At 45.3% G+C, this 22,269-nt stretch overlaps 1 protein-coding gene across 1 annotated transcript in view; it reads left to right on the top strand.

The window, feature by feature from the left end:
- The window catches only part of LOC115081743 (phosphatidylinositol 4-kinase type 2-alpha-like), a 52,877-nt gene extending 30,926 nt beyond the window's left edge, over window positions 1-21,951 (top strand). Inside the window, exons 3-9 of the mRNA XM_029586156.1 lie at window positions 1,008-1,139; window positions 1,733-1,886; window positions 2,191-2,252; window positions 7,198-7,297; window positions 19,762-19,895; window positions 20,482-20,541; window positions 21,430-21,951. Of these exons, the coding sequence (XP_029442016.1) occupies window positions 1,008-1,139; window positions 1,733-1,886; window positions 2,191-2,252; window positions 7,198-7,297; window positions 19,762-19,895; window positions 20,482-20,541; window positions 21,430-21,591 (804 nt within the window). The 3' untranslated portion in view covers window positions 21,592-21,951. The remainder of the gene's footprint in view (window positions 1-1,007; window positions 1,140-1,732; window positions 1,887-2,190; window positions 2,253-7,197; window positions 7,298-19,761; window positions 19,896-20,481; window positions 20,542-21,429) is intronic.
- The last annotated feature ends 318 nt before the right edge of the window (window positions 21,952-22,269 follow it).

Below are 22,269 nucleotides of genomic sequence, written 5' to 3'. Positions count from 1 at the left end.
ATCTACTGGAACATTCATCTCTACTAGAAGACCCCTAGTACTTTGTTCCTGGACAAACTGGAAAAGGCAATAAGAGTCCATGTCCTTAATGACAAAGATCCCCGTGCTGAAGTCTTTGGGCTACTTTGGATTCTGGAAACACTTTCTGAGCATACAGTGATCTTAATTCATTCAATTTTGCAGGATTTACAAATGAGAATGTGGGAAAGTGTGGCCTCCTGTCCCCTAGTAGCCAGGAAATTGGGCCTTAAATACAGAATGCAACAGGCTCTGGGGTTTAGAGTACTTCAACTACCATACCAGTCAATGATGGTAGAGTCCGCACTAAAATGGGTTAAGACTAGAATCTTTTCCAGTACTCCTCTGGGTAAGGTCTCTAGGTTGCTGAACAGTTTTGGGAAGAATGTCTGTCTTCCCAGAGCTTGATGCTCAATGCCTGCATGGCAGCCCACCAATTATATATGGTGCAGTACTTACTTGACTGCATCGACAAGCTGAAGCCTCTGATAGACCGCAGCACTTATCAAAATTTGGTGCCTGAGGCAGTTGCCTATGTTACCTGTCTCTAAATCCAGGCCTGGCTCAAGACTAGGTTATCAGGAAATGTATTCTATTGATTCTAGGAAACTAACTAGTTTGTTGCATTCAATCCAATTCCATCTTCAGATGGAGTCGTTTCTCAGTCAGCGGGTGAGAGAACCTGGCCCTCCCAAGGACCCTAACAAGGGGCTCTTCTCCCACTACTTCCTTATCCCCAAGGTCTGAGATCCGTTCTTTGAGAAGGGTATAGCATAAATGCACCGTGGCTTCCCTGCCCTCAGAGCACTGCCCAGATTAGAGGAGGAGGCTCTGGGGGAGTTTTCTTCTAATGTAAAAAGTCTGATTGTACTTGTGAGTGATGTCTAGTGTATGGCACTAGTGCCAGGATCAGGTTTGCTGATTGAGAGCTGGGTTAATATTCTAAATAAAGTATTGTTGTTCATGCTCCTGTTTTGATGTCTTCCCAGGTAGTGTACCTTGCCAGTGAAACCTTTAACTACAGTGCCATTGACAGAGTGAAGTCCAGGGGGAAACAGTTCGCAATGGAGAAAGTGCCAAAATTTGGTCAGAGATTTCACCGAATAGGACTCCCTCCTAAGGTATGGTGTGGTGCTATGGCAGTCGAACCAAGACATTCTGCATTTTAAAACCAACTTAGCATGCCACTTATCTGAGGGATATACACACATTGAGATTGGGAGGAGGGGAGCGAGTTAAGCCTCTTCAGACCAGTCTAATAGGACTTTGAGTTGGGGGATATAAGTAGAGTGGCCAAACAACCTGTAGAATGTGGCCTCATTCACCAAAGTCCCTAGTTACTTGATCAAAGAGCTTTGGTTGGCATTAGATTTGGCTGGTCTGGGCTAGGATCAGTTTCTGGACTCGAAAGTGACCTGTGCGAATTCAGGTGCCTTAGAAAATTAGCAAGCGGAAGGCCCTAGAAAAAGTGGACGTTGAAAGTGTTTGGTTAGGAATAACAGAGCCGAAATGGCAGGAGTGCAGCCTCGGTCTTGCCTCGAATGCTTACAAATGTTTTACTAATTGGTCCTCCTAACTAGGAGAGTACCGGGATGCTGCCCAGTGTTGGGGGGTGTGGGGGAGCACACAGACACAAATTTTGGAAGAAGCTTTTAGTTGAAGTTCATTGGTTTGCATCTGTGTGGGGCTAATCTGCTGTGTTTTTGGATTCCAGGTTGGCTCGTTTCAGCTGTTTGTGGAAGGTTACAAAGATGCAGACTATTGGCTGCGAAGGTTTGAGGCTGAGCCTCTCCCTGAGAACACCAATCGGCAGCTCCAGTTACATTTTGAGAGACTTGTGGTGCTAGATTACATCATAAGGAATACAGGTGAGCAGCTGGATGCTGGCCCCCTCCTCTTTCTCCCTCTCTACTTTCATATCGAGCTGAGCTGCAGTCAGAAATCTGGGCTACATTTGTTTTCAAGCACCGGTGCCATTGCTGTGACCAGTAACTGCCCTGCCTATTGGCATTACCACAGCTTCCCTGGAGAGCTCACCCTGCCCGTGGCAGAACAGAGAACAGATTTTCTCTGGGGAAGGCCCAGAGTGTACATGAGTGCCTATTTATTTATCTCTAGCATAGTAAGCAAATGTCAAATAGTGTCCTCCATTAATCTCTTGTCACTCTGCAGATCGGGGAAATGACAACTGGCTCATCAAGTATGATTACCCCATGGACAGCACAAGTTCCCAGGTGAATGGGCAGGGGTGGGCTCCAAGGAGGGATGGAATAGTTGCAAAATACTTTACTTTGCTTGTTACATTGGCTGTCTTTTCTTTTATTGATTATTCCTGCCATTGTTAATATACAAAAATAAAAACAGAAAATCCAAACCTTCACACTTTATATAAATGTTATAAACTAAAGGACCATTATAGGTTGAATCCAAACTAAAATACAAGCTTGTAAGGGTCCAAGTAGATATAATCATCGGTCCACAGTCCTTGTTTGTGACAGTGAATTTCATTAAACAGTACATAGTGCTTATCTAGTGCCTAAGTAACAGTTCATTCAAACAAAACTTATCTCGCAGAAAAGGTCCCACAGCTTTTCTCACACATGTATGCAACATGAATCCATGAAAGCTCTGCGTCAAGGGAATATTCAGATCCTAGATTTCTGGAAACATCGCTGAGTTTCATTCTTCCAGGGCACGGAATCTGAAAAAGAGGCAGATACACTGATGACCATTCAGCATCCAATCACTGGCTGTGACGTGTCGCACTCCGATTGGACCAGATAATTGTTTGGATGATATTTAATGATGTCTATTTAAAATATACTGTTAGATCTTAAATAATGTATTACTGCAAACTGCTAAGAAATTTAGGTTGGTGGTACATACCGTATTTTTCGCTCCATAAGACACACTTTTTTTCCCCCAAAGGTGGGGGGAAAATGCATGTGCGTCTTATGGAGCGAATATAAAAAAAAAAAAACCAAACAAAAATCTAACAAACCCCCCCCCCCCGACTCCCCCCAAGACCTGCCGACTTAATTTCCTACAACCCCCCACCCTCCTGACCCCCCCCCCCCAAGACCTGACAAATTAATTTCCTGCAACCCCCCACCCTCCTGACCCCCCCAAGACCTGCCAAACGTCCCTGGTGGTCCAGCGGGGGTCCAGGAATGATCTCCTGGGTGTGGGCCGTCGGCTGCCAGTAAACAAAATGGCGCCGACGGCCCTATGCCCTCACTATGTCACTGAGACCGACCGCTGCTATTGGTCGGTCTCAGTGACATGGTGAGGGCATAGGGCCGTCGGCGCCATTTTGTTTACTGGCAGCTGACGGCCCTATGCCCACACTGTCACTGAGACCGACCGGTCTCAGTGACATAGTGTGGGCATAGGGCCACAGTGACCGACCAATAGCAGCGGTCGGTCTCAGTAACATAGTGAGGGCATAGGGCCGTCGGCGCCATTTTGTTTACTGGCAGCCGACGGCCCACACCCAGGAGATCGTTCCCGGACCGCTCCTGGACCCCCGCTGGACCACCAGGGACGTTTGGCAGGTCTTGGGGGGGTCAGGAGGGTGGGGGGTTGCAGGAAATTAATTCGGCAGGTCTTGGGGGGTCAGGGGGGTGGAGGTTGTTAATTTAAAGGGTTGGGATGGGTAGGGGGGGGTTTTGGGGGTTCCCAGAGAAAGAAAAGTTTTCTGATCTGGGGAGTGGACCGAAATGGCCCTCCCCAGACCCGAAAACAAAATGGGGAGAAAAAAAAAAGCTATGCACTCCCCTAATTTGCTCCATAAGACGCCCAGACGCAGAGCCGGTTTAGCACAATTTTTTTTTTTAAATTTTCCCCCTCTGAATCCTAGGTGCGTCTTATGGTCAGGTGCGTCTTATGGAGCGAAAAATACGGTAAATATTTAAATAAATAACGCACTCAATTCTGATCTTAAATAACCGTGTTCCATTCGATGTTCTCATTTAGTCTATCGGGTGCCATTGTAGGGAGTGTAAATATCTCAAACTCTTTTCGATAACTTCAACAGGTAAAGGTGATCATTGCCCCTTTGTGATATTTGAACCTGCTCGATAAAGATCCAATGGTCCTTTATGCAAACAGTGTGTAACTTCTCTGACAAATAACATTTGTGTTTTGTGAGACCTTTTTTGATAAGACATTTAGTAGGTCCCACATAAGCCAAACCACAGGAACAGAAAAAGATGTACATAAACAGTCTTGATAGACTGTTGGTAATGTCCTTGTGAAAATAAATCTTGCCTGTAATCTGATACTGCCAGGAGTCTCCTTGCAATGTGTTAGAACAAAACAGATATGAGCAGCTTTTTGAATAAAGGGGACATGCCATGATGGTAAATAAGAAGAGACAACAGTTTCTCAAATGTTTTTAATCCTCTTATAAGCAACAACAGATGGAGATTTAAATACTTCATGTAGTGCCAATTCGTGCCAATGTTGATGAACCGATGCCACGATAGATTAAAGATTTATTTATGAAACCCATGCACAAACAATGCCGGTTTCACTGGTCTTAGATTTATAAGTTAACAAAAGGTCACGGCAAATAAGGCTTGCTTATATGCTTTTTTTTTAACTGTGGCAAAAGGATATAACCTGGCCAGACAATGTATAGCCAGTTCACCTGCTTGCTGTTTAAAGTCATTAATGGAGCATATACAGTATGTCAAAGTCTTTTATAAATTGAGTTATGGGTAGCCCCATCTTAAGGCTGCATGTGTGGAAACTCAGATTTATGGGATAAGGTAACCTTAAAAGAACCCCCTTCTCTGTTTGATAATTTGATATCTAGAAAGGTTATCATCATGGTAACGCCTGGTAAACCTCAAATTGGGATCAAGAGAATTAAGCCAGTCCACAAAACACTGTAAGTGTTCTTCTGAAGCGTTTCAATTGAAAAAAATTGTCTATGTAACATCACCACAGATCAATAAAAGACCACCTCTGAGATGTGTACAGATGATTTTCTTCAAAATATGATACATACAAATTAGCCACATCAGGTGCCATGGCTGCTTCCATAGACCTGTCGATCAAATTGGTCTTAAAAAGACAAAAATGATTCTCTTTCGTTGCTAGTGTAGCTTGTTGCATCAAAAAAGTAGTGGGAACAGTGTGGCCTGGGGTGGGACTCCAAACCTTAAGTTGTAAAGCTGCCTCCTAAGGGATGTTGGTATATAAAGATTCCCTGTCTAAAGTTACCAATAAACAGTCCTAAGATAAACCTTGATCGCCACTTAAAATGCTCAACATGTGACGTGTATCCTGAATGTAAGAGCTAGCTCGAACCACAAAAGGCATAAGGAAGATGTCCAGGAAAACAGACGCAGGCTCTAAATCTGACCTTTTGGTTGACAAAAGGAATGGCCAGGTGGGATCTTCAAAAGCTTATGAACTTTAGAGACCATGTATATGGTATCTATCCAAGGGTTTTGTACCTTCAAAATACGTGTCTCTCTAGACTTTAGTAGTGCCACTTAAAATGTATTCTAATGTGCTTTATGCAGTCTTTCAAATATTCTGTAGGATCTTTAGATAAAGGTTTATAATACAAAATATTAGCTGATATGTAACCTCCTCTGTGTGTTGCGTCTAATTTTGGACAACTACAACACTCCCCCCCCCCCCCCCCCCCCCTTTTATTCGCAGGTTTAATGACTAGATTGGCCTGACTAGCTGAAGATCTAACTGCAACTCTTTCTTGTAGAGAGATTAGAACATATCCAATCGCTAGTGGCATCGATATTAACAATATCCTGTAAAACTAAGCTCCTGCACCTGGCAATTTGGGGTCCATGGATCCTGGTAACAACCAGTTAGACTTGGGTACAACCCTGGAGGGTTTGGCTTATGTGAGATGTACTAAATGTCTTATCAAAACACATCTCGCAGAACACAAAAGTTGTTTCTCAACAGAAGTTAAAAGCACATCTTGTGTCACACTTTTTGGATAAAGGCCACAATTTTCAACAATTATGTTGGACCATTATCGAGCAGTTTCAAATATCACTGAGGGACAATGATCACCTTGCTCGTTTAAATTATTGAGAATAGTTTTGGATCGTTACACTCTCTACAGTGGCACCCAATGGACTAAATGAGAACAGATCAGAATTGAATGTGTTTCTGTAAGATCTGGAAGTATATTTTATTGGCATCATTAAATGTCATTCAAACATTTATCTGGTCCAATCATAGTGTGACATGTTACAGCCAGTGATTAGATGCTGGATCATTATCAGCATGTCTGTCACTTTTTCAGGTTCCATTCTTCAGGAAAAATGTAATACAACAGTGTTTCCAGAGACCCAGGACCTGAACAGGCCCTGATAGATGGGGACTGTTCAGGTCCTGGGATTCATGGTTGTTTGCGTGAGAAATTGTGAAACCTTTTTTTTGCAAGACAAATTTTTTGTTTGAATGAACTGTTACTTGAGTATTAGATAAGCACTATGTAATGTTTGATGAAATTCACTGTCACAACGAGGACTGCGGACCAATGATTATATCCACCTGGAACCTTACAAATGTGTATTTTTGTTCAGGTTCGTTATATGATGAATCTCTTAGTTTATATAACATTTATATAAGTGTGAAGATTTGAATTTTTTGTCTTTATTTTTGTACATTAATATCCAATCTAACGTTGCATTGGGTTGAAGTTTTGGTGGTATTGTTAATATACATTTTTCAAAATCTAAAAGAAAATGTATATTTATAAAAGAGCTGAAGAGAAGCAATGTGTTTTTACATTGTTCTTTCATGCCAGCTGCTAAGTCCCACTGGGGCAAGAGCCCTTCCTCATTGTAAGGGTATCACCCCATGCACAGCTTCTCGGATAAAGTAGTCCACGTGAGTTCCCTGAAATAAAGGTTAACGAGCAAAAAATATGAGGAGATACCTTTTTGTTGACCTAATAGCTTTCCTTAGGTCCGGACATAGATCACGTTTCTGTTCTTGTCTCTCCCAGCCTACCTCTCTTAAGACTCTCTTATCAGCCTCCCCAAAAGTGCCTTCTTGACAGATGGCATTTCAGGAGTTCCCCAAATCTTGGCAGCTTCACATTTTGCTCTAAAATAGGCAGTGAATACGATCTAAGGAGCTCCCAGCAGTGTGCACTTCAGTGGTTATATTTTCTCCCTTGCTGTTTAGGATACAGGCTGGGTGGTGGTGAAGGAGCCAATCATCAAACTTGCAGCTATTGATAATGGACTAGCGTTCCCTTTGAAGCATCCTGACTCCTGGAGAGCATGTAAGTTCCTGCCATAACCAGAGCTGCCGTATTGTTCATGTTGTGAGCCCTGGCATAGTGATTTGTGGAATTTTCTGTGTAGGTGCCTCAAATGCCCTTCTACAAGATTACGGAATTAAAAATATACACTCTCAAAACCCCCTCTCCAAAAACAGCATGTATTATTTGCTACAACGCAACTAAAACTGATTCGCATTACATTTTCTAATAGACATCTTGCATGAAAAAATGCTTTTCCTCTCCCCTCCCTACCCTGTGTTCTATGGCTTTAAAATTCAATAAACAGAAATTTAAAAAAACCAAAATGCTTGGCCAGACCAGTGGTCACCTGAGTAAGGCTTTGCACAAGTAGAAACACCTGAATGAGATATCTTTAGTTTTATTCCAGATCTTTCAAGCTGGTAATTCCTGTTCATACCCCAGATCAGTCTAGACGCATGGGTTTTGCCTCCCTCCAGCAGGTGAAGATGGAGAAGAAAAGGTTTACTGATACTTACTTAACCTAGTGTGCCACCTGCAGTCCCTCAGAAGGTAGAGGTATAAAACCTGCAGTCTGGAGCTGTAATTTAAAAAAAAAAAAAAAAAGGAAACATTGCACTGAGAGCAATTTGGCTGGCTTTGGGGCTCAGGAGGACAGAGGTGCAGCTATCTCTGCATGTGATCGTTGATCACCGCCAAGGCAGGGAGTGTCCAGTCAACGAGGGTTCATCCCAGTGGTGAGGGGGCCGTTAGCGTGAGCGACAAGCAGACAACCTATGACTTGGGAAATAACGGCGCCGGCTAAGGATTACGGTAAGAACTGCTGCTCGTACGGAAGCCGCATGTGCAGGGGACTTCGGCAGGGCGGTGTGTTCGCTGCATCTCTGGGGCAGAGGGCAGCTCGAGTGGACTGGCTCAGCGCCGTCGGGGAAGACCACACGATCATCAGGGGCAGGCTCTGCAACTGCGCCAGTGAGCCTGGGAACAGCAGCCATTTTGTTTTCAGGGGCAGCTGCAAGGAATGCCCCGAGAGGTGAAAGATTCACCTCCTTCTTTATCCCCGGCTCTACGAAGTCCCACAGGGCACAGGAGGACTCTGAGGGCGTTGAGGACATCTTGGAGGAGGCTTCTGAGGATTTGCAGGCATTTTCTTCGAAGTTTATCTTACTCCTCCATAGGGTCTTTCTAGCTGGGAAGGCAGTAGGGGAGAAGTGTTCTTGCCCCCAAAGTTGCCCCCGTGCATCGAAGGTTGATTGATTTCCACTTTTAATAATAAAACATTTCCAAAGCAACGCACGTTTGATAGCAAAATAAAATTATACAAGCAACAACATGTACAATTTATTAAAACAGATAAAATAACATTTCAAATTACTATCCCCCTGACAGCCCTGGAAGAAACCCCACCTCCAGCCCTTAGACCAATTCCAAGATTTAATTCAAATGCCCTATACATGTCTACCTGATTTTATTATACGCCAACTTCGCCAACCCCCTCCCCCGCCTTAAGCCTGAATAGCTTTCCCAGAATTTAATTTGGAAACTCTGATTCATCAGCCAAGTTTTTATTTTGCGATGAAATCTCATCAGCTCCGTTTTTTTTCCCTAGCCTCCAGTGGGACTTGTTTTGAAGTCTTACATGACGAAAGCTGCAACTGTGAACTGTATTAGGAGCGTGTAACTCTCAGTGAGCGTTTCCAGGAAATCCTATTCCGCAAAAGAGAAGGGCCTTGTCCTTGAAGGATCTTTAAAAGTGAGCACCAAGATTTTAAATTTATATCTCAATTTGACAGACAGCCTATGTAATTTCACCAATTCTTGCCTGGACCATCCCAAGACAAGCCTAGCAGACATATTTTGAACTACTTGGAGTTTCCAACTTAAATTAGATGCCAAAATTGGACTCACGGAAGAGGTCTGTGAACATCCTGCGGGAATTTGGCCTGGCAGGGCAGTAGAGCAGGTTCATAGAGGATTCTGAGGGAGTTGATGGCCCGGTTGAAGAGTCTCTCCTAGACAGAGAGTTGGCACAGGATCCTTCAGATCCTGAGGTAAGTGCTGGTGACAGAAGGGGGCAACCATAAGGTAGGAATTGCCATTAATTCCACATGAGCTGGGCATTAAGCTGTTGCAAGAGGAGTCTGATCATGAAGGAGTGGATCCCGGTTTGGACACCTTGCGAGGTCCGGCGAAGGACTTTACCTTCCATAATTCAGTAAGAAAGTTGGTGGCCAGGGAGTGGGATACTCCGGAGACTAGTCTAAAGATGGGAAGAACAATGACAAAGTTGTACCCCCTACTGAAGGAGGCCCTCGAACGATTGCTGCTGCCAAAGGTGGATGCATCTGTTTCTGCGGTGACCAAGAAAACTACCATTCTCGTGGCAGGGGTCAGTCGCGTTGAAGGATGTGCAGGACTGGAAATTACCTGATTTGATTAGGACATCCTCCATGATTATAATGTTGACTGTTTCAACCAAAAGCCTTCTGTGGTTGAGGAATTGGTCAGCAGATGTATGGTCCAAGTCTCAGCAAGGTGCTGTCCCCTTCAAGGGCAAGCTTTTGTTCAGGGAGGACCTAAAGCAGTTAGTGAAACAGCTAGAGTCCAAAGGGCATAAACTGCCTGAGGATAGCCCAAAGGGCGGCAAAAGACCCTTCTCTGCTCATTTATTCTTTAGGGACAACAGGAGATATCGGCAGGATGGAGGCCCTTCCGTAACTCTGAGGCAAAGCTTGGGCAGGGTGCATTACTTTCAGGGTTGGGCGTAAGCTGGCTTGGGACAACCCCAGTCAGCGAGCCGGGGGAACTAAGACCTCGCAATGAAATGAGGCTGGTCCACTCTTCCCCTCAGGTTATTGGAGGTGCCTGGCTTTTTTTTTTTTTTTTTTAATGAAGAATGGACCACAATTACGATAGACCAGTGGGTGCTTGAAGTGATGAGATGCTTACGCGTTAGAATTTGCTCAAGCAGTTCGAGAAGCATACATCATCTCTCCTTGCATGTCCCTCGCCAAGTAGGAAGTGGTTCGTGACATGGTGGTCCGATTATGATTCCTGGAGGCCATAGTTATGGTTCCCTGAGAGGAGCAGGGAAAAGGAAGGTATTCCATTTACTTTGTGGTTTCAAAAAAAAGAGGGAACTTTCAGGCTGATTTTGATTGTTCAGAAGGTGAATGCCTCCCTCAGAGTGCCTCGGTTTCGAATGAAGACTCTGCGATTGGTTATAGCGGCGAAGGAGAGTTCCTGGCGTCCTTGGATTTAACTGAAGCTTATCTGTGTATACCCATTCCGCTGAAGCACCAGAAGTTCCTAAGATTTATGATTCTAGGAGAGGATTCTCAGTTTTGTGCCCTTCTATTTGGGTTAGCGACAGCACTATCTACCTTCGCCAAAGTGATGGTAGTGATGGCTGTAGCTCCTCAGAAGGAAGAAGTCCTGGTGTATCCAATCTGGACGACTGGCTTATTTGAATAGTCGGAAGCCCTATGTCAATAGTCTGTACAGCAGGTCATGGAGAGGTTGCATTCTCTGGGCTTGGGTGGTGAACCTGGCAAAGAGAAACCTTATTCTGTCCAAGCTTTGGAGTATCTGGAGGCTCATTTTGACATCAAGATTGGCAAGGTATTTCTCATGGCAGGCAGGATGACAAAATTGCAGCACTAGGTTCGTCGCTGGTTACAGCTCTTGGTGCCCATGGTTTGGGATTATTTTCATGTCCTGGTTTCTAAGGCGTCTGCCCTAGATCTAGTTCCCTAGGTATTCGCTCATATGCGGCCCCTTCAGAGGGCACTCCTATCCTGCTGGAATCTGTTGTCGGAGGAGTTTCAAATTCTGCTACCACTCAGGGGAAATCCAGGTCCAATCTTTTGTGGTGGCTTTCTCTGGCCAGTCTGGAATGAGGAGTGGAGTAGGAAGTCCTGGAATGGGTGGTAGTAACCTCTGATGCTAGCCTTTTGGGTTGGGGAGCTGTTTGTCAGGGACAGATGGCTCAAGGCCAATGGAGGAGGCATTGTGATCTATCAATTGGCTAGAAATATGAGCAGTTCACTTAATGTTGCTTTATTTTTGCTGTGGTTGCACAGTCAAATGGTGCACATATTATCAAACAATGCAACGGCGGTCACTTTTATCAATTGTCAGGGAGTTGGATGGTCTCTCAGGAGCTGTTTTGCTGGGCAGAGCAACACCTGGAAGCTCTGGTGGTGTCTCATAGCTGGAGTGGACAGCGTTCAGGAGGACTTTCTCAGTTGGCAGGGATTAAACCCTAGAGAGTGGAAGCTGGTAGAGGAATCGATGCTCCTCATTCAGGCCAGGTGGGGAATACCCCTAATGGATTTGATGATGTGTAGGCAGAATGCCAAGGTGCACCATTTTTTTCAATCACAGGCAGGAGAATAGAGCAGAAGGAATCAATACTCTTTGGTTCTGTTGTAGCCTTCAGGGATCCTTCTATATGTATTTCCTCCATGGCCCCTGGTGGGAAGAGTGTTATGGCAAATAGAGAGACACCCAGGCAACGTGATTCTCATAGCTTCGGAATGGCCATGCCAACCATGATTTGCAGATGTAGCAAATCTGGCAGTGGATAGACGGTTAAGGTTCGGACATCTTCATAGATTGCTTTGTCAGGATCCAATATTCTTGGATTAGGCAGATTGCTTTTGTCTTGCGGCCTGGCTTTTGAAAAGAATAGTTTGAGATGGAAGGGTTATTCTGAAGAAATCATTGCCATCTTACTACAAGCTAGATGACCTTCCACATCCTTGACCTATATTAGAGTGTAGAGAGTATTCAAAACCTGGTTAGGAGGGCATGCAGCCAACTCAAGCTTCAGTTTCACATACTTTGGCATTTTGCAAAGGGGTTTGGTGAAGGACTGGCTTTTAAATTCCCTTTGATTGCAGGTGGCAGTCTCAGGCTGTCTTCAGGGTAAGGTACAGGGAGTGACCCTGGCTTCACATCCTGATGTGATTCATTTTCTTCATGGGGTGAAGCATTTACATCCTCCAGTGAAGATGGTGTCCCTCGTGGAATCTTTTCTTCAGATTTCAGAGGCAGGCGAGTCATTGCGCATAGTGCATTCCTTTCTGCCGAAGGTTGAATCTGCTTTTCATCTCGGTCAAACAGTGGGGCTTCCTGCTTTTCCAAATTTGGATTCGACGTCGCATGCGAGGGTACTTCATCTGTTAGATGTGAACCTGGCATTGTTGAGGCATCTTAAGGTTACCAACAGTTTTCCAATCTGATCATCTCTTTGTGCTATGGAATGGATCAAAGAAAGGGAGTCAGGCTTCCAAGGTTACTATTGCTCGGTGGTTGAAGGAGGCAATTTCATTGGCTTACATTTGCAAAGTGTGGCCAGTGCCAGAGGGTCTGCGAGCTCACGCAAGTCTGATAAAGGTAACCTTGTGGGCCAAGTGTCAGCTAGTTTCCCTGCAGGAAATCTGTCGGGTGTCTACTTGGACATCACTACACACTTTCGCCAGACATTACTGGCTGGATGTCCAGGTGCCAGAATCAGCTAGTTTTGGGGAGAGTGTACTGCGAGTGGGGCTGTCACGTTCCCGCCCAATATAGGGGAGCTTAGGTACATCCCATGCATCTGGATTGACCTGGGATGTGAGCAGGAATGGAAAATTATTACTTACTTGTTAATTTTTGTTCCTGGAATATCCCAGATCAGTTCTGGAAAACCTGCTCTTGTTTTCAGTATGTACAATAGTGCAGATTTGGCTGCTGGTTGGAAAGTTCTATTATCTATGCTTGTCGGAACAGAGCTCCAGTTTAAAACACTCCATCTCCCTTCTGCTCGGTTTAAGAGAGGGGTTGAGGGTTCCAATTACAATTTCTGGTTATAGTCAATCTCGACATGGGAATAGGTCATATTGAGGAACTGCAGGTAGCACACTAGATTAAGTACAATAGAGAAGAAAAGCTTTACGGACACTATCTCCATCTGCTGGTAGGGAGGTAAAACCCATGCATCTGGACTGATCTATGGTATTCAGAGGATGAAAATTAGCAGGTAAGAACCAATTTTCCTTTTTCAGTCATCACTTTCCAAGCAAAATTGTATCCTTGTGTCTGAAATGTCCTAGTTCAGAATGAGTTCCAGTGGTAATGATGCTTGGTCCAATGAAGGTGTATGGGAGGGGGAGGGGGAGGGGGAAGGCTTCCTTACTGAGAATGAGTTGGAAGATCTGCCCTTCTTATGGTGACATCTAGTGGCCAGATGAGGGCACTTCATGCTGCGCTCCCAGCTGTGGGATGTTGCTATAATTCTTGGCCAGCAAATGGAAGGGCATTCACCGGCGAATGCAGTAATACCTGCATAAAAACATGCGTACAAACTGGGTGCCTGTTTTTTCCAATGCGGGCGCATCCACTTCCGGCCACCCGATGCTATATTATAATGAAGTGCCATGCTAAAAGGGACACGCTAGGGAGAAACTGTGTATCCCTAGCATGCAAAAGCATCGGGTACCCAGGGACTGGCTGTGTGCTCAATAGGAGCGTCGTTTTTCACCTCACAGCTGATTTACACACTCAACATACACACACATAATAGCATCGCCCTGGAGCGTGTACATTGTGCATGTACATTGTGTGCCCATACTTTTTTTTGGTTATTGTGCAGTCCATTTTTCTTTCATTTTCGTCCCTGCAAGCCGTAGATCTTAGTATCGCAACGATACTAAGTAGAAAGAACCAAAGAGAGCAGTATTTTTGTTTTTTCCACGCGTCTTTGACTCGCAGCATGACTTTACGCTAACTCCAGGGCTGTCGCTAAATTTCCTGCATCAAAAAGGGTGCATTGGGTAACCTGTGACTTTTCTGCTTTGGGGGTAATAGCTAATCTACATGGCCTTTACATGTGGTGAGCGCTGTTAGCGCATCCAAGCAAATGCATAGCTAATCCCCTTATTGCATCAGGAGTTAATCTAGCATATCTAACCGCAGGTTAATTTGTGTGCTAGGCTGAGCGCATTTTATTGCATCGGCCCCCTTAGTGTGGAAGAAATGGAACTTACTGGCAGCTGGGTATTGCATTATGTGTCGCGGGGAAAAGTTTACAGCAGGGGTCCCCAACCACCGGTCCGCGGACCAGGACCGGGCCGTTGGGGAGGGGTTTTGCCGGTCCGCAGTGCCACTGCAGACCAGCATCAGGGCCGGTGGAAGCACAGGGCGCCGAGTATTAGGGGGCACCGCGAACAGTGGTATCCCAAGGGGAGCCAATGCCCCCGGGCGCAGGGAGGCTCATGCAGCCGCCAGTGGACCTCATCCCACTGGCGGCTGAGCAGCGACACGCAGGCAGATCGGCAGGGCCGTGGCGGAGCTCACGTCACCACGGCCCGAAGAAAAAGATCGCGTTTAAACGCGCTGATGCTCCTCCTCCTCCTTCCTGCCCGTGCGGCCCCGGAAGTAAACGTTGCCAGAGCCGCGTGGGCAGGAAGGAGGAGAAGCATCAGTGCATGTAGAAGAGGAACAGCACTTGCGCTTACGGGCTGCCACGAATCATCTCAGCGGCCGGAGAAGAGGAAGAGGCCCAGTAGCAGGGCCACTGCGGCCCGAGCAGATCAGGGCCGCTGCAGAGCCCATCCTGCAGTGACCCGCGAAGAGGAGGCCCAGCGGTGAGAGAGAGAGGCTGAGGGTCTGTAGAGTGTGTGTGTGTGCGTGTATGAGATGAGTTGAGAGACTGAGTGTGGGAGTGAAGATCTGAATGTTTGCAGAGACAGCATGTGAGAGCCTGTGTGTGTGTGTGAGAGAGACAGCATGTGACAGTGAGAGCCTGTGTGTATGAATGATTGTATGAGAGAGAGCATGTGCCAGTGAGAGCCTGTGTGTATGAATGATTGTATGAGAGAGAGCATGTGACAGTGAGAGCCTGTGTGTGTGTGAGAGAGAGAAATGCATGTGAGAATGAGAACCTGACTGTGTGTTTGAGGGAAGAAGATGGAGAGAAAAGAAACAGAAAAAAAGACAATATAAAAGGACTTGGCAAAAAAAAATAAGAAAGGGAAGGTGGGGAAAAAAAAAGCCTGTGACCAACCGACAGCAAAGGTAAAAAAAAAAAAGAATTACTTTTTAGTGATTGGCACATGTAATCTTTGGGAATGTGCAAGAATAGCACTTTCTCTACGGATTTCACAATGTATGAGAACAACATGGAGAAAGTGGAAGCCCACGGGGCCTACATAGAGGAGGCAGCAACATGGGCTTCAATGTCAGTAGCAGCAATCGGCACCTCCCCAATAGCCATGTGGCAGCAGTGACAGTGGCTGCAGAGGAATGAGAGAGGCTCCGAGGTTGCTGGCAAAAGAAAGAGAGGGGAGTCTGCCTTTAGTGTGTGCATGTGTATGAATGGGACTCTGCATGGGGGTGTATGTGTGTGTGAATGCATGGGTGCCTGCCTGAGGGTCTGTGTGTGTGTATGAGAATGAATTGGTGCCTGCCTGGGGGGTCTGTGTGTGTGAGAATGAATGTATGCATGCCTGGGGGGTGGGGAGGGAGTGGTGTGAAAATGAATGGGAGCCTGCCTGGGGGTCAGTGTGAGAATGACTGGGAGCTTGGTTTGGTGCTCACAGCCAGGGGAGGTTATGAGAGGGGAGGTGTGAAGTTTGGAAAACAAGGGAAACAAGCCCAGTGCTCCCACTCATTCTGAACCTATGGTGAGTTGAGTCACATTTACATTATAAATGTCATAATTAAATAAGTATGCACTAAAATCCAACGCCCACCCGCCCTGCCGGGCCATAGAAAAATGGTCTTGCTTGAAGCCGGTCCCTGGTGCAAAAAAGGTTGGGGACCACTGGTTTACAGGTTAGCCTAAGAAACCTCTGTTCTAGATGCATGTGCCTTTTTCCATGTTGCATTGCTTATTACTTCATTTGATTAAGTGCAATTCCATTCATCTTATCACAGCAATTCACAATAAACATAATTTACACGTTAACATCTAGATAAAAATAATACATGAGAGGTCAAAATAGGTGTTAAAACAGAAGGAGGCAACCACAAAAATCTAAATGAAAATAGAGGCCCTAGTAAGGGAGAATTATCCTTATCTGTCCAGACATTTTAGCATGTGTTTTCTAATGCAGTAAATTTAACACCAGCGTCAGGGCAGGAATAAAAGTGAAGTCACATTTCTGGTGGCCATTTTAGTTTATTGTATGCCCTGATGGTGCTTCTCTGTGGCAAGTATGGATTGCATACTTTTTTTTTTTAATGGTTTGGTACAATTTGTGGGAGAGCTGAAGAGAAAAAGATAGCGGGAAGAGAGAGAAAGAAGACGCTTTATCACCAAAGAAGAAAGGAGGATCTGAGAGGCTCAAGCCATTCACAGTAGGACATGCAGGCAGTGGATCTTGCACCCGAGGACACCACTGCAGGGGTCACTGGAGACAGATGTGATCCAGATGTATAAACTGAACTCCAGGGCAATTCTTGCTCTCTGTGAAGAGATCGGAGAGGATATTGATCTTCTAACCGATCTTAGCCATGCCATTCTGGTCTTGGTCCAGCTTCTCAGTACCTTGTATTTTCTTGTCACTGGCTCTTTCCAGAATACAGTGGCTGCTATGGGCCAGTCATTATTTTCAAGGCATTTCAGCCAAATCCTGAGGGCTATGATGAAACTGGTTAAGCAGTACCTACAGCAGCTTGCAGACTGGCAGGAGATGAAGAGTGCTTTCTTCAGTATAGCTGGCATGCTGAATGTAATGGCTGCCATCAATTGCACTCATGTTGCTCTCACCCCCCACATGAGGGAGAGATGCATTTCTCCTCTCTGAATATACAAGTTGTGTGTAGTGTGCACCTGAAGATCCTGGGTGTTGTCTCCAAGTTTTCCAGATGCTGCCATGACTTCATCCTTGTGCAGGCAGTGCCGGCACGAAATGTCACAGAAGGGGAAATACGGTGAAGGCTCGCTGCTGGGTAAGTTTGAAATAGAAGTTAAACCAAACTGTAAGCTAAAAAGTCCAAATGTAAGCTAATTGGGTGGGTACCGAAAGTGGAATAATGCTTTTGGTGCCTGGTGCCAAACGTGCGCACTGTCCCACTCTATTTATAAGCTCTCTGGGGTGGGTGGCAGTAGGCTGATGCACCCCTTGTTGGGTCAGCCAGTTTATAACTGGGTATCACGGCATGGCATGCAGCGAGTTAATGGACTGTTGTACTTCCAGTTTTTTGCAGGAGATGCTGGTTATGGCTGCTCTTGCCCCAAGCTGTTCCACATACATCAGCAGACATTCACTATAACCAGGCGCACACAAGCACCAGGGTGGATATAGAGCATCTATTTGACATTTTGAAATGCCATCTTCAGCCTTGATTGCTCTGGAGGTGCTCTCCAGTATTGATTGGATGAGGTTGGTGATATTATAGTGTTGTGCTAAATGCTCCACAATATCGCCTTACAGCATGGCATTCATCACGATGTGGATCCAGACCTGGGGCCTGAGCCGAATATGTGGGCACCAAGTGCAGAGGGAGATGAGCTCTGTCTCTAGGTTACAGCGGACTATTTTGGATGCACATTTTTACTCGTGGTGGTGGGAAAGAGTTGCATGGAAGAGATTTGTGTTCTAACTGTAGTATTTCTCTCTTCTCAGATTGCCACGCACTGCTAAGAAGATGAATGCCAATACAAAAAAACCCCAGATACTATGCCCATTTAGTAGTTTTGTTAAATGTTATTAAATAAATTAATATTTCTATGACAAACTGTTCTCATTCTTTGGCAGTGCTACATTTTTTTTCTCACAGGCTTATCTCTGTGTCTGAGGTTTCCAAGCCTGCCTGTAAACCTCAGGCCGCAAGATGACAGGCCCATGATCCATTTCAAGCCAGAAAAAGAAACACAGCACAAGTAAACTTTGGAGTGTTTATTGAACTTCAGAGTTGTTGCATAAATAGTTACAAGTCTGCAAATTCAATCACTAAGTTCATATACTTGAGAAACATCTCAAGGCGCATGCCAGCAGCCTGGCAATGAGGATGAAACATGCCCATCTGAAGGAAAAACTGGAGGTGATCCATTGTTTCTGCAAAACAGCAACGAGGCGCACCAACGATCTATTCACCATGGTATGCCCAGCGACAGCAGGGGAGGCTAGCGTCGGTGGTGAGCGACTGAGCGGGAGAGGCACCAGCATCAGTCGGAAGGGAAGAGCAGGCAGGGAAGCAGCCAGGAGCACCAGCAATGCACCCATCTGAAAAAGAAACCCAAAATAGAGGAGCACATACTGAACATGGAGCGCCCATCGTGGAAGCAGAAGAGTACACAGGAATGATGGCAGGTGCATACTCCCGGAGGAAAGGAGACTAGTGTCAGTGGCAGGGCGAACGAATGATGGCAGAAATGAGGCGTTCGAGCCTGGAGAAGGAGAAGCAGGAGCAGAACCATCACCCTGTCTCCCAGTCCAGTCGCATGGTGATGACCTGCAAAGTATGGGAACCTGCAATAAAAAAACAGAGGAGCCTTTTTCTGCATTTCAGTTTTAACTCCACTTTTGGTGTGCTTTTTGGACGTAACCAGGGATTTTTAACACTGCTTCGATTTGCATGTCAAAACTTTGCAGCCTCTAGCGGGGCTACGCGTTTTTAACGCGCGCGGAAATAAACTTGTTGCTAAGGTTTTACTCTTTTGCGTCTGCCCCGCAGTGCTCCCGGTGGAATTCTGCCCAACAGCTCCTTACCAGTCCTTCCAGCCTCTTCCACTGATCGTGTGAAAGCCCTGGCTCCTGAACATTACTGGGATTTGACTGCTGAAAGGGAAGTCTGACACTTTGCTGTGGCCTGGCTTTCGGGTGCTCTATTGTTCTCAGAATAAATCCCCAGCATTTTACTTGTCATTCTCTCTACATTTCCTCTTGTTATATATTTCTTTTCTTGACGTTGGAGGATGAACTCTGACAGTTATGTTCTTTGGTATTATGGGGCTTTCTTTTCCTAACAGAAGTATTTTGCCTTTTGGCAAGCTTTGAATGTATTTGACCCTCTGCCTCGGCAAGAGCATTGGTTTGCTAGGAGGTGAAATGTTTCTGTATGTGCTGCTCTTTTATAATTAGAAAAGGAAATGTACTTCACTTCTGGTTCTTAAAATAATGGCATGAAATTTATATTGTAGACTACGGAGGGAGCTTTTCAACTAACAAACCTGAGGTGACTCTGAGACTACTTTAACTTAATGTTACAGAAGGTCATGACAGAAATGAAATTCTGGTTTTCTCAATTTATAGAGGTGGATATACTGGAAATACTGATGGTTTTATCCAACCACACATCCTTATCTTCATTTCCTTCTTGAATGCAATCATAAAAATGTGCCACCTTAACTGGCTGTCTGTTGAAAACAAGCTCTGTACTCCTTGACCTGAAGGGTGTACTTGCATCATGAGAGTTTCTTCCACGCCCATTCCACGTGTGCTATAACAGTCTACAGAATCCACCCATGACTGTGTTGGCTTCTCTTCCCTCAGATCCATTTTACTGGGCTTGGCTACCACAGGCCAAAGTTGCTTTCTCACAAGAAATCAAAGACCTTATTCTGCCAAAGATTTCCGACCCAAACTTTGTCAAGGACCTGGAAGAGGACTTGTATGAGCTGTTTGAGGTGAGTGTCTTCACTGCCATCTTTTTGAATTTTCTTCTTCGTAATGTTCCATGATTGCCAGTGGATGCGTGCATCATGTTACTGCCTACGGACGTGAGCAGGAACGTGAACTATCAAGGACCTGGCCTTGCATGGATCTCGTGTCTGCTCTGTGGGTGCTTGAGCACCACCTATATTGAGCAAATTCCTTCACTGTATCTAGGGGAGGGGTAATTTGTGTTGAGTTTAGCACTCCCAATAGTTTTGCAAAGTTGGCTTCTATGCTTCAAAGCAACTTTGAACACACCTTATTCTACTATTATCTTTTTATTAAAAGTAGAAGATTAACAGATGTAAGGATACTGCTGTGCAGTGAATGTGTTTTCCTGTGTATCTGCTGGACGGAGTGGATCATTGAACATGTAAATGGGTTTTCTAAAGAAGCAGAGAGGCTTTCGGGTACAATGAATGCAGTTTCACGTTCTGGTGCATCTCCTAGGGTTCCTCACCTTCCAGCAGCATCGTGGGCAACCTTTTCCTGATAAGGTGGGTAGCGCTGAAAACTTTACAGCTGAACTATGAATGTGTTTTTTGTATTTTCTTTCAGAAAGATCCTGGTTTTGACAGGGGACAGTTTCATAAGCAGATCGCTGTCATGAGAGGGCAGGTATGTTGTCAGTTCTTCTAAATGTGTAACTTGCAGCCATGCTGCTGGCTAACCTGGGTTCTGATGGCCAGGAACCGATGTGCTGTCTGTGAAGTAGTCTGGCGGGTGGATGGGACCCTGCTAGATCCCCAGCTCTCATTTTCTAGGCAAAATCAGCACTCTGATCTCTTTCCATGCCTTCCTTTTATATGGAAAACAAAATTTTGTATTAAGGGAGGTGATTTAAATCTCCTAGAGTGTTATGGTTAAAAGTGAGGCATTATACCTAATCACGGCTTCGTCCCCAGTTCTGTGGACAGAGTCGTAGTGTAGAAGTGGACAAGGGGCGTGGCTGTAGGTCAGGTTGTGCTGGGGGCAGACTCACTGATATCAATTGGACACCCACTTTTAATTTAACTGCCATTTTTCATTGGAGCACTCTACAGGTGGGCCACTGCTAGTTCAGAGTAGGTAAGCTGTAGAAAGGCTTAGCAGTTGAGCGCCATTCCGCTGGTTTGAGCGATAAGCCATTTTTTCAATATAAACTCTAAATCACTGAACGGTGGCAGCTGGCAGGGAACATGGTTTATTTTCTCTGTAGTGGTGCAGTTAGTTGGGCAAAAGGCAATAGAGGACATAGATGGTGGTGGCATAGCAGAGTTAATCCCTTAGTCTGTCACTGTTTGTTTGTTTGCCAGCAGCCACAAGTGTGACTGCCCAGTCAGGGATAGCTTGATGTGTTGTGCTTAAACCAGTGTCAAAAAAAAATGTCATCCGCATGGCAACCTTTGGCAATCCAACTTAGATCTGGTTAGATTTCCTTTTGGCCCCAGAAGGAGAGGAGTTGTCATTTATGTGAATCTGAGATTAACCAATTATGTCACTGACTCTCACTGTTGGTGCTGCCAGATCCTGAACTTAACACAGGTGCTAAAGGATGGAAAAAGCCCACTGCAGCTGGTCCAGACACCTCCAGTTATCGTAGAAACAGCTCGATCGCACCAGAGAAGCTCCAGCGAGTCGTACACACAGAGCTTCCAGAGCCGGAAGCCGTTCTTCTCTTGGTGGTAGCACTGCAAGTCAGGAGGACACGAGATGCACAAGGACAGTGGAGCTTTTGATCACACAGCTTTGAAAGAAAAAAAAAAAAAATCTCCAGAATCTTCAAAACTTAGAAGCAGAGCCATGAGACACTGGAGGATATTCTGGGAGTCCTGGTGTTCCCAGATTCTTCTCGGATCTTTATAGTGACTCATTGGCAGGAGCCTGAGAGCTGGCAGCTGTGTGCTGATGACGATACTGTGCATGGCTACATGGGAAAGGATGTACCCTGGCAACACTAGGAAGAGGAACAAAAGGGCCTTAAAGTTTCAGCTTGCCCTTTCCTGTTCACCAAAATTAAAATAAATCAGCTGGGAGTTTTGCATCCTCTTCTGACTTAAGTGTAACGCTGCTTGATAGAATGGCACCAGTAGCTATTAATTTCTGCTCATTAAACTGGAAGAAATTGGGAGCCCAACAGCTCATCCTGTTTGCAAAGAACAGGAACGGGGCAGACTTAGGTATGTGCTGATGGGCTTCTGCACTTGTGCATCCCCTTTTTTAGGGAGCAAATGAATGTTTACACAGATCTACCCATAGCTGTAGATAATGTACATGCAAAAATAATAAGCAGATGTGCACCCCCAACATTGCTGTGTATACACGTGTGCATATATATATGTACATACATACACACACTGATTTCTC

Source organism: Rhinatrema bivittatum, unplaced genomic scaffold (assembly GCF_901001135.1).
Source record: "Rhinatrema bivittatum unplaced genomic scaffold, aRhiBiv1.1, whole genome shotgun sequence".
In the NCBI taxonomy this organism is placed as follows: Eukaryota; Metazoa; Chordata; class Amphibia; order Gymnophiona; family Rhinatrematidae; genus Rhinatrema; species Rhinatrema bivittatum.
Note: the sequence above shows the minus strand (reverse complement) of the source record. Positions and strands in the feature narration are given on the sequence as shown.